The sequence below is a fragment of the Oreochromis aureus genome, linkage group 14 (assembly GCF_013358895.1).
Source record: "Oreochromis aureus strain Israel breed Guangdong linkage group 14, ZZ_aureus, whole genome shotgun sequence".
Taxonomy (NCBI): domain Eukaryota; kingdom Metazoa; phylum Chordata; class Actinopteri; order Cichliformes; family Cichlidae; genus Oreochromis; species Oreochromis aureus.
In genome coordinates this window covers 25,770,278-25,787,304 of record NC_052955.1, presented here as the reverse complement: position 1 = coordinate 25,787,304, position 17,027 = coordinate 25,770,278, and the positions used below count along the sequence as shown (strand labels likewise).

Below are 17,027 nucleotides of genomic sequence, written 5' to 3'. Positions count from 1 at the left end.
AGTGAAAGTGTCCCTATCATAAGCTATGTTTTGGATGGTTTACTACTCGATCTACAACGTGGGTAAATCTGAACTACAGAAAAAAGGAGCAAATCTTTTGGGGGCCCTGAACAGCTGCTGTGTGCCCTTGGGCTGACTATGAAACAACTCGTCTATTTTCCGGCCTCCGCAACATGATCTCAAACTTGGATTTGCCAGAAGCATTAGTGCAATAGCTATCAGAGCAGTCACAGAAGTTCACCACATTTTACATAAAGTGCTAAACCCGACTCTCCCGTTGACTCACCCAGCAGGCTTCACCTGAGAGCTGTAAATCAGTGACGACTTGTTGCCCTCACACAGATACTCCACAGGTGCTGGGCTGATAGGCGCAGGGTTAACAGTGAGAGTGCAAAGTGACATAAATTATAAAACAGAGGTCAAGATGTTAGGATGACAGCAGAAAATTCAGGATAGTTCTGTAAACATATTTAGCAATTTTTTCATGAGGTTCCATCAGATAAAACAAGAGGAATGATTCAGAAATCAGAGGCATGCAATTCTCAACGACCCCCCCCACCCTTCGCAGAATACTATAAAATACACAAACAAGCATTTCATCTATGTAACCACTGAATATGAGAGCACCACAGAGGTTAGATGCCAACTGGTAGGGAGAAGTAAGGCGACACTAGCTGTCGAGCTATTAAGACAATTAACAAAGTGGTCAGGAGGGGCCGAGCGGCAGAGAGGGAACGGCTCGAAATGGAGAGAGATGAGGGTGTGAAGTGACAGTCAGCACATCTGGTCTCATCAATAATGCAGCGGGCCTTTAAACGGCAGTTTGTCGCTTATTGAGCGCTGCTGACTGAAATCAAGCCCGACACCTTAGATGCTGTCAGGGGAGAGTGAAAGGGTGACAGTGGAAGGAGGAGGATGAGGAGGAGAAGGGAAGGGGGAGGCTGGCAAGGAGAAATAACTTTTCAATGACTGCACTGAATGAGCGCTACAAAATACCACCAGGTACAACCTCATGAGTTATGTGCTCGTCGATTAGTGAAGTTGAACTTTATAGAAACATCCGTCCAAACTGATACGTAAAAAAGACTTTCAGGGACTTCAAGTGGGCGACAAAGATTAAAGTCACCTTTTTGTGTCAGAACAAATCTAAAATACAGATAAAAATCCTCCTGTTTGTTTCTGAGTTCTGGCCCTGAATAATAAGCAAAGTTCTTTTTCTTTTTTGGCGAGACGTTATGGTGTCACTGTGAATGTTATGGTTATTCAAGTTTATCACATCATCATTTTAATTACTGGTAAAGTTAAAGACCAAGTCAGATGTTTGTGTGAAACCGTGCAGGGATTATTAAATTAATTCTTTAGTTGGAGCCAAAATGTTTTTTGAGGTCAGGGATGTTGATTTTTAGCCCAAGTGAACATAAATAGATGTACCAAATGTGATGAAGCTGAAATACTGAATTCTTGAGAATGGGATAAACAGACAATCTGAAAACATAAAACCAGTTTTTGTCAGAGAAATTAATAATATAAAGACTAGTCTACATTTGTGTAATGTAAACTACATACACTCTAAAAGCTGTAAAAATATCTGCACAATGTTTTCATCTCTTCATCACTTTTATTATGAAAATGAAAAAGACAGAAAAGCTCCGCAGACAAAGAAAAAAATTGGTCACTTTCATGCCTAACATTTTAAATGACCGTCAAAATGGGAGAAACATCTTTTTGATGACACGTTTTCTGTCTTAATAGTGAATTCAGTGATCCAACATCAAAATCAAAACAAATAAGGTTACGGCAACTACAATCAATTGCCTTGAGGAAGTGTAAGAAAAAAAAAAAAAAAAAGAAGAAGAATAGGTGAGCGGTTCAGAGAGTTCATTTTCCTGTGATCAGAGGATTTCTCAGCACCACGATGACAGAATCCCCCCTGAGGAACATTTTAGAAATGTAGCGGTCCTTATTTACGGGCTTCGACTTCTTCTTTCCCTTCCCGCTCTTCGGAACTTCTGTCCACATCTCCTTCACGTTCTCCAAGACCATGTTGCAATGCCTGAAATGCCGGTGAGGATGTAATGTTAGCAAGTTAGAGAAAATAAATGCATACATAAATAAAATACCTGTGATTTTACTCAGGTACTCATACATATGCATTTACATGTTCTGTGATTTTATTTAAAATCTTCTGCAGTATCAGAAGAAATGATAAATAAATATTATACCTAAAATGGAAAAAACAAAACAAAAACTACTTTTCAGCTGCTACCTCATTCACAATGGGTTACTCCGGTGGGTAGTTCTGTATGTTTCAATTTCTATAACAGATCTTTCTGATGGAATGTCAATAGGAGTTGGCGTTTCCTCCGGGATTGAGCCGGTGGATCTTTCACTCATTAGGTGTGTAAACCAGCTCATTAAAATGATTGTATGTGCCTGAGGACAATGTTCCAGCAACATTATACAACAATTACAAACTAAATGTGTTTGGTTACTTTTACCTTTAAGACAGGGCAATATTTCATAATAAATTAAAGGTGCTAAATGTGACTCCAATGGAGAAAAATAAGAAACGAGTGAATACTAAAAAGGGACCAAAGTGACGCGATAACATCTTATCACCAGTGGCTAGCAATAATAATGAAATAAAGGCTTAAATCTAACAAAACAGACAAAAGAAACAAGATACAAAACACACTGATATAAACAAGTAAGTCTCACATTATACCCTCAAGAGTGTTAAATACTAAATAAATGTCCAATTCGGTACCTGTCAAAAGCCTTGACTCTTCCGAGCAGCTTCTTATTGTTGCGACAATTTATAAGGACCTGCGTGTTGTTCTTCACTGACTGGGTGAGGACTGAGAGGGGGCCGGTGTTGAACTCCTCCTCCTCTCGCTTCTGAAGCTCTTCAGGGGTCATCTCTGACTTGGGCTTTGTTAAGAGGCTCCTGCAAATGAAACAATGAGACAACATCATAACAGTATCCTAATAAGTGAGTGTGACAATAACAATGGCATATATTTGAAATAGTAAAGTAGTACTATTGGAGGTTTTTTGTTATTAAGATAACACAAGACTTTATTGATCCCACAGCAGGGAAATTTGTGCGTTGCCACAGCTCAGGTACAGATAGACTAATTATACATTTTGATATTTTTTTTTTATTATTAGGAAATTTTGCTGGAATTTATTCATTATTTGTTGTGTGACTACTTACTGAAAAAAAGTTAAGTGGAAAACTTAAACTGTACACGGTACACAAAGTAAAATGTCTCGCTACACCTGTAAAATTGGTATTGAGCACAGATGCATTTATCAGACAGCACACACACAACACACTGAAGCTTAAACCTAGCCATTTAAAAGCTTCAGTGGGTCATATTTTGGGACATGTTTGGGGACTTTTATGCTTTAAACTATTTAAAAAAAAAATAATTTTTACGTCACTAGACTGCTACAGGTTGCAATTAGTTACCAGCATGAAAACGCACGCTCACACACTTTGTTTCTTGTTAGCATTTAGCAAACTAGCATTTACGCTATAGTCTGATTTCGGAATCAGTATTTTTAAACTGTACAACAAGGAAGACCAGATGTACGAACTACTTTTGATGTAACTACAACATATCTGTAACACAGCTAGTTATGAAAAGGGAGAGCTCCGAAAGCGTCCACAAAGAATCAAGCACATCAAGCTAACCGGCCCGGGTAGCAGAAAGGCTAACAATGTTAGCCTTTTAAATGCTCGCTGTTAGCGGATTTCAGTGTCTGAAAGAATAACCAGTCTCTCACAACAATAGCTGATCATCACAGACACTTACATGGTTTCTTTAGGTCGTTTTCAGCTCACTCTGTAACAATTCGGTCGTTTTCAGCTCGCTCTGCAACGATTCCGTTTGGCTCGCGTGGATCAAACTACTTCCGGGTCTATTAGAAGGCGCTTCAAAAACGCCGCTACAACTACCGGGTTACTACAGGCTCACTGAACGGTACAAAAAAGTCAATCTGAAACACACCGTTTCCATCATTAATTGCATTATAGTTTACATTTTATTCAATAGACTGCCTCTAAAAGCTGACTAGATATGATTTTATTATTCTACTCCGATGATCTATCCTGTTCACAAACTAATGACACATTAATTGCTGAATTTTAAGAGGTAAGACAAATATTTGTTGTTAGTCCAGAAAATCAGAGACAGAACATTTCATCATATTTATCATCCAATTTTCTGAAACACAATGAGCGCATCAGGAACCCTGGCATTTTTTTTTTTGGATAGTCAGTTTTGGTAATCATATAGTTTGATAAGAGTCCTCACATAAAGTCACTTCATTGGCTCCCAGTTGAGTACAGAATAAACTATAAATCCTTCTATTAGTTCATAAAATTTTTAAATGGTTTTAACTTTTATAGTAAGCCCATGAGATTACGTGTAGTAAAATATGGTATATACATATAAAATTGACATCACTGTTAACATATTAAATACAGGATAAATTCTTATGTAAGCATGCTCAAATTGTCTTTCAGTTTAAAAGCATAATTTTCTTATTATAGGGAATAGAGCAATTTTATGTTTTTTTCTGCAAAGAATACTGATACTCTAATAATAATAACAATAATAATAATAATAACGGTTTGGGACTCAATATAACTCAGACCTCTTGAGAAGATGTTATAGGATAAAGGAAATAAATCAGAGAGCAGTCAAACTGATATGCAGACTCAAACAGTTAAGTCATTGTTTTGCTCTTCGGTACAACAAGAACGAGTAAAAAGAGCACGTCTATGTCTGAGAGAGGGAGATTGGCTTTCTGGCAAGAGACAGACAGACGCCTATAGGTGTCCAACCCACCCACCTTGTTTCAGTGGTGGCAGATCTACCTGTCGAAAGCACTTGCTGCAGATAATGGCAGCCTGTGTGCTGCTGAGGGAGGGGAGTGTGATTGACTGGGATCGATTACGAGCGCTGCTGGGCTACATCTTTATGGAGCACACCTAGCTCAGCCAAAAGTCTTGCATCCTAAACTGTGGTGTAAAATGAGCTCATATACATGAAACGGAAAAGTGGGAGTCTGGAAAGACTTTGTTCAGTTAAGAGAGCAGGCAAATACTCAGTAACTAACCAAAAAGACAAGAAGAAAATATGTGAAACAGCCAAGTAGAAAAAGTAAAGTTTTCTTTTTGTTAACCTAAATTTTATTGGCTTTCAAAACAGACAGAACAGTGAGAACAAAAAATAAAGCAAAACACACACATTAACAGACATGCAGATGCACAAAGTAACTGTAAGATTCATTTAATTGGATTGTGTTTCTAAGAAAATGGATAGACCTACAAGAAAGTGAACAGGATTTTAAAGGATTTACAATTCCCTCAGATTTATCAAAATATATTGTGGACATACTGTAAATCTTAATATCTTAAGTTTGCATCACTTCCCTCAAGCAGCACAAGGTGGCAACTTTTGTTATTTGCACTTCATTTACAGGAAGGTTATTATTCTCACCCAAAATCCCAAATATGGTGAAAGAGTCAGACTGAATTACTAGTCTGAAAAAAATATCTGACAGCACTTTGAAGACTGAGTTCAAACACGTGAACACGTTAGGACACCTCCAGAAAGCGTGTGCCAAAGAGGTGTGGGTATGACAGATTGACTCTACATTTGGAAAGGATTTAGAGTCTAATGTTAGTGAAACTGAACCTGTACAACACCTTACACTGAACAAGGACATGCCGGGCACAGACGGATAGCCACCCTCTCCCATAAGTGTTTTTTAAGCTCTTTTTCAGTGCACAACACAAATCTGTTAAATCTGTTTGATTTATAATAATAATAATAATAAGAAGAAGAAGAATTTGTGGTAACTTGTGGTAACAAGGTTTCTTTTTGACAGAAAATACTGGAGCTTAAACAGAGCCTGAAACTTTTGCAGCGTGGGAGAAACAAGCTGGCAAACGATGATGCTGATGCTGATCGTCAAACAGGTGCACTTTGAGACATACTGATGCAGAATGTTCAGTGGCTTTAAAGAGCTCCTCTGTTTCTCCAAACAGAAATGATGTGGAGGGAGAAGTCGAAGGTCTGGCATGGACTGCTTTATGCTCAGCAACTGAATTCCAACCTAATTTTAAGGGAACAACAAATGCAGATACATGAGGGTCTTCAAAGACCCTTTCCTACTCACCCAAATCAAACAGAACAAACAGAGGTGTTATTCCCACTTTACATTTTGTTGTACATTTTAAAAAATGTATCTGAAAACTGTAATTTGAGCAGAAAGATATGATAACTAAAGAGTTTTTTTAAAACTTTTGATTGGTTTTGAAAAAGCCATCATGATTTCTACATTTCTGCAGCTTCCTGCACACCAAAAACCAGCGAAACCTTATTGTAGCAGGGTGAATTATAGCTCTATGGTTATTAGTAGAGCTGTCAAACTAAACATGTTATTTATTGCACTAACAGCAAACAGTATCTTCTTACTCCTGCCTCAGGATACTTTGCACCAAAAGCTTGTTGCTTCACAGCTAAGCCCCCCCCTTGCTGCTCTGCACACCACAGTGCCACAGTGCTTCATGCCAAAGTGTAAATATTATCTTTTGTATCTATCTAGACAGTGAGTTACCTGATCCAGCCCGGTCTGCTTTAACCACAGGTGACTGTGGATGTGGCTGGCTTTGGAAAGGTGGTGAGGTTTTTTTTTTCTTTCTATTTATGTTTTTGATAAAGAACCCTTTGTTTAAAAGAGACAGCTGCTCTAATCTGCATCCACATACATCTATTAATTTAAATCTCCAGGGTGCAGCAGGGAGGAGAGGTGAGGGAAAGTTTAACAGGCAGTGATGTCAGCGCAGGTTGAAACACAAGACAGATCAATAAGAGCTGCGCGACTGGAAATGCCATGTCTACCTGTTGAGGTTACATCACAACCTTTTCCACACGATATCTCCTCGAGAAACCTTTTTAGTGGAACTTTTCATAAACAAAAAAAGAATGGCTCAGAGCATACCCACACAGAGGCCTCTGTGCCTCACAACCTTTCCTTAAAACATTCAATCCAGTCTATATATAGTTCTTATTGTGCGGGCTCAAATCTCCAGAGTGAAACATTTAATAACACAGCCAAATAAGAACAATCAACAACAGCAGCTTTTAATGAGGTAAAAAGAAAACACAATTAAAAATGCATTATTTATCGTTTAATTACATGTAAGGTCATTAAAATGGGAATGTAATATATATATGGTTGCAACATTAACGAAATCGAAGACAATAAGTGCAGCAAATGAGCAGTTTAAGTATCATTTTCACATCGCATTTTCACCCAAACTGAAAACTCATAATTTAAAAAGTCTCTGGACTAAAAAAATCCAAAAAACCAAACCAAACCAAACCAAAAAACCCGGTTCCACCCGTTCGTTTAAAATTTAGCTGGAACCTTTTCGAAGTAATATTTTAATGTGTTGGACACCATGCTGGAGAAAGCAAATCCCTTCATCAAGAGTCATATATTTTTCGATTTTATTTCATGTTTAAAATCGTGTTTTCTTCTCACCTCCCTTCAAACCGAAACTGGTGACATGCGCCAAAAAACCCTTCACTTTTTGATACCAATAAACATACATGTGGGAAATCATTGATGAGGAAAGTTAACAAAGGATAATATTTTTTCTAGTACAATTTCAGAAGCAGATGCAAACTCGGTGAACGTTAATTGCATTACAAAATGATCTGCGCATATCCGCGCATATCCTAGGATTTACATTATATGCAAAAACACATTTTTTTTGCTCATTTTCGGAAATGTGTTTGTCGGAGGAAGTATTTTAAGACTTATAGTCCACGCGTCATTTATTTTGGTCATTTAAACTTTGCAACTCTGAGAAATAATCCAAGTCTATTAACTCTTTTTTACTTAGAGACATCCACTGTGACGCAGACATTTGGGTAAATATTGCAGGATTTTTATCATTCCTCGGGATTCTTTGGCTTTGCCTTTTGTTCCCAACAATTAGCAAACTATCTACAGCAATGTTTCAAATCTCACATACTGGCTGTCGGGACTGTTTATCTATTTCTCTATATTCCAAGACGACGGGCTCTGGCTGACTTGAGGGCAGTAATTTGAAAAGTCACCGCAGCATCCTCCGAGGTCTGAGTGACCGCTCTTGGGTAAAAACGTCGCCGCTGGTGTCTTGGAGGTGGCGCACTCCTCTTGACTAAACGTGGCGGCGCACGGTATGTGGTGAGAGTAAAAGTAGCTGGCTTGTCCGGAGATCATGTTAAAAGAGCACGGGTCTGTCAGCGGCAGCGTGCACGCGGGGATGGAGGTGGAGAAGGCGGTGCACGCGGCGCCGATCTGGTGGCGACGGGACTGCGCGCAACTGAGTCCGATGTAAGACATCTCTTGGTGCGTCTGCACGAACCGGTCAGCGTCCGCGGCGTTTGCGCTCAGTCGGGCCCGCTGTGAGACCACCGACGTGGCGTGGTTGGAGAAGCGAGGGTGCGCGCTCAGGTAAGTCCCCGCGCCAAGGTGGGTGCGCACCGGCGCTTGGAGAGGTAGAAACGGCGGAACCGGCCAGTAAAACGAACTGGCTGCGGCCAGAGTGACGCTAGTTGCAGTGCTGGAGGGCATCACACGACCGCCTCCTCTCTTCAACCCAAGCTTGGCCCTGGAGCCAGCTGCGGCTCTGCGCCGCAGTTTTCCCGATGTGCCACCTATGAAGACGTCCTCGCTGCAGGGGTCCAGCATCCAGTAGTTGCCTTTGCCGGGATCGTCGTAGTGGCGCGGCACTTTCACGAAACACTTGTTTAGGCTCAGGTTGTGCCTGATTGAATTTTGCCACCCTTGTCTGTTTTGCCGGTAGTATGGAAAGTTGTCCATGATGAACTCATAGATGCCGTTGAGCGTGAGCCGTCGTTCGGGGCTTTGGCGGATCGCCATCATGATGAGCGCGTTGTAACTAAAAGGAGGTTTCTCGGGTTTGACGCTTTCTTCTGCCCCACCGGTTTCCCTCGATTCTTCCTTATTTCCTTCTCGTTTCCCAGTTACAGTCCCCGCTTTGGTTTCCACTTTGGCGCATTCTTTTGACTTTTCAAAGTTTTGATCCTGGCTGGTTTTTGCAAGCTGATTAGAGCGCACTTTCTGGGACTGAGAAGGAGACTCCTTGTCACCCATCACTCCTTCTCGTCTCCACAACAGGCTGCTGATGCTGAATGAAGACTTGTGGAATAATCGGCTTGAAGTTTTCACATCCTCAATCTCCATCCCAAAGGTTAAAAAATACTCTCGAAATTCTCAAAGCTGTCCGGAGAGCGCAGGAGAGCGCACCGCTGAACCCACAGAGCAAAGATGCGTCGACTCAAAGTGGTGAAGAGCCAAAGACGCACGGGCCAGACAGCGTGACAACAAATGCGCATGATCACAGCAGCTCAGGACTCGTTACCTTCAAAACGACTCGAGTTGGTATTTACTTTGTAACTGCACATAAAAGAGAATCATCCTGGGACGTGTTGTGCGCATGTGTGAGTCAAGTGGGTCTATTTTACTAAACAGATAATTCATTTATTCCAGTGAAGATTTAAACGCCTTTTATCTATAAAATCAAAGCAACACACTAAAATATGACTCGTATGATGTTTTTTTATTTTTTATTTTTATAAGCACCAATCAAAACCCTCCAAAGAAAAATCTATAATAATTTGAGAATGAAAGGATGTGCCATGATACCAAACACACTGTGCCAAGGCTGGCTTGAACCCGGGATGACATGGATGTGCTGTCAATCTGTGTGACTGATCAGTGAACTCTGGGGTGCAATTATAACACTTCCGTGACTCATGAAATTCAACACTCTCACACGCGCCTCACCCCCTGGGCTGGCCTCATCTTTCTCTCTCGTTTTTCTTCTTCTCTGCTTTCTGTCTTTGCGCACCTTAATCGACATCATAGGAGCCAATTTGGCAAAATGCCGATCAAGAGAATGAAGAAGCCGTAGAGCCTGAATGATCCTGTATATAACGGGCCAAAGACGAGCAGGCTAAAACGCAGAATGAAGGGCAAGATTCTTACACGTACAAGTTATTTCGTAATTTAAACCAGCTCTGAGCAGCATGCATTTATGATGCAAAAAATTGTATTACTTCTGGGCAAAAATGTGGTAAAATTAAACAGACAGTAGCTAGAGATTCTTATCTGAGCTTAGAAAATGACTGTAACTGAAAACTGCCTCCTTACTTCAAATTAAACAGTGCATTTAACTTAATCCATGCTTCTCTTAAATCTAATAATTACTCACAGCGAGTTTTCTCTCTGCGTAGGTTACTTGCTACTTAACAATAACCTTGATTTTCTGAGTTTGGACAATTTCCCGCTGATGAAGAAAGCAAAGAAACTTGTCGAACCGTTAAGGTTTCAGTTGAAATGATTATTTTAGTAATAATGCAGCGGTCATTTCAGACATGACTTGTTCAGGCTTTGATTTTTGTGGAATGTTTTGGAGTGTTCATGTGGCTGAGAAAAGTGTTAAAGTTCAGCTAGCAACAGGCCACCATGACTGAGACTCCGGTGGCAACGAATGAGTTCCAGCCCCGTTAATGACCTAGGCTGTTGTTGAAATAGCACCTAATTAAAGCAGTGTCCTGTAGCAATGAAGCCTGTGGGGTATGGAAATGACGAAACATGTAATGTTAATAGTGTGTACAAGCACTCCTAATGATATAAATTCATTAGGCTGTTCATAAACTCATTTTCAGAGTTCACTTCTTTTTAAGGCACCTACACCATCCTGGTTTAAATGCATTTAAGTTAGAATTAAGCTGAGCCTGCTTACTTTGGCACAATGCATCAAGTTCACGTGCCCTACTTGCATGTTACTTTAACTACTTAAGGAGGAATACATCATTTAAAGAAAACCACATCCTTATATTTTACATTGTGCTCTGCTCTCCAAGCAGAAGTCAGATTGCTTTTCATCACTCTAAATATGCGACTGTCAATAAATACTGCCAATAACTGTTTCTGCTATTAGATAATGATGCCTTTCCATTAAGAAGGAGATGAAATAGATCTGGTGTAAATGAATGTAAGACATGAGTTTTTCCTTGAGGTGAACAAAGCTGCTTGTTTTATTGTCTGAAAGGCCTTCACCTCTCCATATCACACCGGTACAAACGATAAGTTCATGTGAGGTTCCTGAGTGATGCACTCCTGCAACCACAAGAAAGTGAAGCAGGGCCTAAGGGGTGATGAGTTATAGCCTTGTGTTATTTTCTATTCTAAACAGCAGCAGGAGTGAACAAAAGGTCATCACACACACACAGATTGTAAAGTCGTATCATGTTTTATGATTGAATAATTGTGTTTTTTCACCACTTGAAAGCACTGACACACAAACTCAATGTCTTTGCTTTGGTTTGACTTAGTTTATTAAGTTTATTGGTAGACAAACAAAAGATTAATGCATAGCCAGTGCAGTGATATCTAATATCTGTTCCGACAATGACAAGGTAATAATAATAAAAGAATAATATACATGCTTCTTGGTTGGATTATTGTTTCAAATTCTTCTCAGAAGAAAGAAATCCCTTTAATTTGATGTATCTATTAGAACTTACACAGCACTTCCCTTTCCTGTCTGAACAGTGAACTTTCACTGTAGCTGTGCCCTAGCATCTTGTTCAGTTACACTGATCATTCACAACAATAAAGTCTACTCTATATTAGTCATGAAGACAGGGATTAGTCATACAGTCTAATACCTTTGCCATTTAGCCGGTTTGATAGGGCCCTCCTCCATAATCTGTGTGCTGCACAAGTGAGGACTTGTTGGGAATGTTTCTGGCACTGCAGAAAGCATGCATTGTTGTTTCAACACTTACAATGCCCTTGATTCCAGATCTTGTGTTGTTTACAGTGTTTTTTGCAGAGATATCGAAGGACATTTGCATGAGAAAACAGGACTTGTAAAGATTGTTTGTTATTCAATAATATACTTAATAATTATTCTGCTTAGTAAGTGTTGCTGCGATATGGCAGCATAGCTAACTGTGCTAAAACACTATATTATTTTAATAATACACATATTCTATTTTTGTGAGCCTGTTGTCTCGTACACAAACTGTCTTTTTTGTGCCCCTTGCAAGTGACTATTTCACCTGAGTGGCAGATGTTTGGTCTTGTTCACCTTTAGTTTACATTACCTTGAGGTGTAGCTGTTCTTTTTGCACAGTTATGGCTACAGACAGTCTCACGGGCTTCTGCAACTGTTATTTTAACTTTAATCTGTTTGCCAAAAATGAAACAAAACACTCAATAAACAAACTAAAAGATAGCTTAGACTGGTAGCATTGGTACTTCTTCGAATTTCTTACAGATATTGTGATAATATCATTATGATTAACTCTTCTAACAACATACTAAAAAAAACCCTTAACCCTGTGTTGTGTTTGTGATAGAGAAAAAGAGAAAATTCCTCGCATAAGTAAAAAAACCAAACAAACAATGAATCGAGTAATAAGAAGAAGCACTCTGAGACTGCAAACCTATGCCAGACAGCTCAGTTTGTGGGTTTTTTAACTTGTAAGGGAACAATATTGTGTTTTGTATAAATTCTTTTTGTTTTCTTTGTTCTTTTTAAACGTCCTTTAAGAAAAAATTAGTCAAGAGAAACATGACAGATGTTTACTTTGATTATACAAACATTTTGGAGCAGTAGATAATGAATAATAGGTACTGATTTGTAAATAACTGGACATGAATAACTTTTTATATAATAGGAAACTACAATATATTTCTAACAAACTAGGAAGCTCCTTCTCTTTGTCTTGATTCTCTCTTTAAATATAAAACACATTTTTGAGGTCAGCTTGAAAGAAAGGCGGATGTGAAATTTGAAAGTCAGAGGTCAAATGTGACACGACATTTGGGTACAAACTATAATGTGATATTTCGAATCCCCATACACCTGAATTATTTCCTGATTGTTGCCAATACAAACAAAGGCAGAAGAATTTTAAGTACAATTTCAAAGATACAAGACATTTTATAAAAATTTGACCTTGGAGAAGAGGTCAGAGGTCCACAGTAACTTAGAATCCCCATATATTATTCCCTATATGCCTATATGTTGTCAGCACTAACAATGGCTGTAAGAAACACAGTTTTAAATAGCTCTATATAGAATTTATATCTATATAGGATTTTCTTTCACTTTGATCTTCAGATTAGTCTGTTGATCTCGAAGAAGATGTGTCAAATGTGACACAATATTTTAAATCTTTATGGTGCTTTCGATATGTTGACAACACACAGCAATTATAAGAATCATAGTTTTCACCAACTAATCATTGAGTCGACCTTGAAGACTTCGGTGGATGCAATCCAAATTTTAATGCACTGTTAACATGACCCTACTCTACACCCCTACAAAGTTTGATGAGAATTCATTCGAAACATTTGGAGCTATCATGATTACAAACACGATGAGATGCACGCTTGATAATGCTACCAAGATCTTAAATATCACTGCTGATATTTTTTTCACCTCTCTAAAATCCTTAAGCACAACATGGTAACAGTTTAATTCAAGCAAATGTTTTTTTTTTTCACCAGTAACAAAAAAAGATTGAATATTAAATCAACATAAAAATGTAAACTTTCACACAACATTCAATTGTATATATTCATGTATCGTGGTTTCCAATTGCACTTCTAAACAGATAAACCCTGCGTTACTCTCATCCCATGCAATGGCTCCCTCTGCTGTAAAAGAAAGCTCTGACAGGCTGTTAAACAGAATTCCTGCTAACAGATAATAATAATATAATAACGTGCAAATAATATGCAAATAATGCGATGAGGAAAAAAGAAACCTGAGCATTAATGTTGGATCTAGAAAGCTTCTTCCTCCTAACACCTTGCTTACTTCACAGAAGCTGGTGATGGGGTCTGTGTCCAATTTCCCCTCAAAACACTGACAAATTGTCTGCGAGCTTCATGACGTGCTCCTCAGTCGTGGCAGTGCGGCGTAAAGCTTTTCTCCTGGACACTCTGTGTTTCCCAGATCTCTGTGTCCATACAGGTCAAACCCAGGCTGTAAAAATCCTGTGGAAACTCCAGACTGCACCAGCTGTTTCACCGCAACGACTGCTTTTTCACTCGGCGTCTCATCTGCAGTGAAAAGAAGAAGTAGCTTTATCATTAATGTGCAATATCCAATGTGTGTGTGTGCTTGTTGTTGTAAAACTACCCTGCTTTCATGATCTTTTCCTATCATACAAGGTGCAGTTACTAAATAAAGATTAATGTTTGTATTGCACACACAGGCCCAGCCTTATCATTTTATGTCTACACCCTGAAGAACATGCACTTGTATATGATACACACAAAATAAGGAGTGCCTACTGTTGAAATTCCCCATGAAGGCAATTCCCAGTGAGTCACTGTTGTGGTCTTTGGCATGTGCGCCCATCACACCCCAGCCACGACCCTCGAACACAGTCCCATCTCCAGCAACAAGAAAACTGCAACATTGAAGAAGTACAGGTAAGCTTTGATAACAAAACCAAACATGTAAACACAATTCTTGTGCACTAACAGAGGAACTCACTTGTATCCAATATCATCAAACTTTCTGTCTTTCATATGGTATCTCTGAATACTGACAAGGCTGGCTTTGCACTCAGCCAGGTCTTTGCAGCTTGGGTAGGCAGTGTGGTGTATAACAACTCTTCGGGCAGGTCCTTTCAGAGCCTTGGTTTGCTTGGCGGCGGCTGCTCCCCACTCTTGCCTTGAAACAATGCTCACTGAAAAACAGATTGAAAATGATCAAAATGATATTCAGCATTCAAAAAAGAAAATGTAATTAGAAAACCGGCAACCATCCTTAGTGCAAAGCTGTCTGTTTCCATACCTTGTCGGTCCATGGCGTCCCACAAAGCAGACTGACTGGTGGCAAGCTGTGCAACTCCTTTATCAAAGAGCCTGTTTCAAGGGGTGTGGTTTTGGGAAGTACACCTATTATGTACTTAATGAGCACGAGTTATTTTCCCACTGGTCTTACCAGCAGAGCAATAATTTACAGTTGCCCAACAAGATGTCTGGAATATACATGCTTAAAAAAGAAGGAAGTGCAACACAGTATTTCCTGAATGTTGCACAGCTAGAGAAAACCTCTGATTTTTCACACGCATCAGGCATAACTACTAACTAACATTACTAAATCAGTAGCATGGAGGAAAAAAAGACAAGCCGTGTCATGATCTTCAAATTTAGGAGTAGTCTGAAAACTGAGAAAGTCCATGAAGTGTCACTGGTGCTTTAAGAAATTGACTTGACTCATTAAAAATTACTCACGTTTACTTTTTAATGTATTAGATGCATACTTCCCAGTTAGACTGAGAGCAGACCTGTAGCTACAGCTCGGGTCTGAAGTTTGTATCCACTCACCAAACTTCAGACTGCAAATTACCTCCCAAATCCTAAACTTGGCATGAATTTCATGGGAATTTTTGGGATTTGAATGACTTCTTTGAACTGTTCTTTTTCCAGGGTGGAATGATTGTACAGCATTTATCTTTAATTACTTTAAAACAACAACAACCATAGGCTTTCATCACTACCAAAGATGAACACACTTGAGATATATATATATATATATATATATATATATATATATATATATATGTACAGTGGCTTGCAAAAGTATTTGGCCCCTTGAACTTTTCCACATTTTGTCACATTACAGCCACAAACATGAATCAATTTTATTGGAATTCCACGTGAAAGACCAATACAAAGTGGTGTACACGTGAGAAGTGGAACGAAAATCATACATGATTCCAAACATTTTTACAAATAAATAACTGAAAAGTGGGGGTGCGTAATTATTCAGCCCCTGAGTCAATACTCTGTAGAACCACCTTTTGCTGCAATTACAGCTGCCAGTCTTTTAGGGTATGTATCTACCAGCTTTGCACATCTACAGACTGAAATCCTTGCCCATTCTTCTTTGCAAAACAGCTCCAGCTCAGTCAGATTAGATGGACAGCGTTTGTGAACAGCAGTTTTCAGATCTTGCCACAGATTCTCGATTGGATTTAGATCTGGACTTTGACTGGGCCATTCTAACACATGGATATGTTTTGTTTTAAACCATTCCATTGTTGCCCTGGCTTTATGTTTAGGGTCGTTGTCCTGCTGGAAGGTGAACCTCCGCCCCAGTCTCAAGTCTTTGCAGACTCCAAGAGGTTTTCTTCCAAGATTGCCCTGTATTTGGCTCCATCCATCTTCCCATCAACTCTGACCAGCTTCCTGTCCCTGCTGAAGAGAAGCACCCCAGAGCATGATGCTGCCACCACCATATTTGACAGTGGGGATGGTGTGTTCAGAGTGATGTGCAGTGTTAGTTTTCCACCACACATAGCGTTTTGCATTTTGGCCAAAAGTTCCATTTTGGTCTCATCTGACCAGAGCACCTTCTTCCACATGTTTGCTGTGTCCCCACATGGCTTGTGGCAAACTGCAAATGGGACTTCTTATGGTTTTCTGTTAACAATGGCTTTCTTCTTGCCACTCTTCCATAAAGGCCAACTTTGTGCAGTGCACGACTAATAGTTGTGCTATGGACAGATTCCCCACCTGAGCTGTAGATCTCTGCAGCTCGTCCAGAGTCACCATGGGCCTCTTGGCTGCATTTCTGATCAGCGCTCTCCTTGTTTGGCCTGTGAGTTTAGGTGGACGGCCTTGTCTTGGTAGGTTTACAGTTGTGCCATACTCCTTCCATTTCTGAATGATCGCTTGAACAGTGCTCCGTGGGATGTTCAAGGCTTGGGAAATCTTTTTGTAGCCTAAGCCTGCTTTAAATTTCTCAATAACTTTATCCCTGACCTGTCTGGTGTCTAAATCCAATCGAGAATCTGTGGCAAGATCTGAAAACTGCTGTTCACAAACGCTGTCCATCTAATCTGACTGAGCTGGAGCTGTTTTGCAAAGAAGAATGGGCAAGACTTTCAGTC

General features: G+C 39.6%; 3 protein-coding genes across 3 annotated transcripts; all 3 read right to left on the bottom strand.

Moving 5' to 3' along the window:
- Positions 1 to 1,598: 1,598 nt before the first annotated feature.
- On the bottom strand, positions 1,599 to 3,973 carry snrpd2 (small nuclear ribonucleoprotein D2 polypeptide). The gene is made up of 3 exons (XM_031752706.2): positions 3,822 to 3,973; positions 2,768 to 2,947; positions 1,599 to 2,053 (listed from the first exon to the last, which is right to left on the bottom strand). Coding segments are annotated over exons 1-3 (357 nt in total). The 5' UTR covers positions 3,824 to 3,973; the 3' UTR covers positions 1,599 to 1,878.
- Positions 3,974 to 8,082: 4,109 nt separating this feature from the next.
- foxg1c (forkhead box G1c) lies at positions 8,083 to 9,292 on the bottom strand. Its single transcript, XM_031752623.2, has one exon. It carries the CDS (start codon positions 9,277 to 9,279, stop codon positions 8,083 to 8,085), a length of 1,197 nt encoding a protein of 398 aa, XP_031608483.1. The 5' UTR covers positions 9,280 to 9,292.
- A 3,387-nt stretch (positions 9,293 to 12,679) lies between these two features.
- pglyrp5 (peptidoglycan recognition protein 5) lies at positions 12,680 to 15,147 on the bottom strand. The gene is made up of 4 exons (XM_031752761.2): positions 14,924 to 15,147; positions 14,621 to 14,816; positions 14,416 to 14,534; positions 12,680 to 14,181 (listed from the first exon to the last, which is right to left on the bottom strand). Exons 1-4 carry the CDS (start codon positions 14,934 to 14,936, stop codon positions 14,006 to 14,008), a joined length of 504 nt encoding a protein of 167 aa, XP_031608621.1. The 5' UTR covers positions 14,937 to 15,147; the 3' UTR covers positions 12,680 to 14,005.
- Positions 15,148 to 17,027: the final 1,880 nt, after the last annotated feature.

Bases quoted from the DNA above. Each gene is read 5' to 3' on its own strand.
- snrpd2 (XM_031752706.2), bottom strand. The intron at 2,054-2,767 runs GTACCGAATTGG...CCGGCATTTCAG, and splicing joins AGAGTCAAGGCTTTTGACAG to GCATTGCAACATGGTCTTGG.
- pglyrp5 (XM_031752761.2), bottom strand. The intron at 14,535-14,620 runs GTGAGTTCCTCT...TCAATGTTGCAG, and splicing joins TTTGATGATATTGGATACAA to TTTTCTTGTTGCTGGAGATG. The intron at 14,182-14,415 runs GTAGGCACTCCT...TTTTCACTGCAG, and splicing joins CTTCATGGGGAATTTCAACA to ATGAGACGCCGAGTGAAAAA.
- foxg1c (XM_031752623.2), bottom strand. From the start codon at position 9,279: ATGGAGATTGAGGATGTGAAAACTTCAAGCCGATTATTCCACAAGTCT.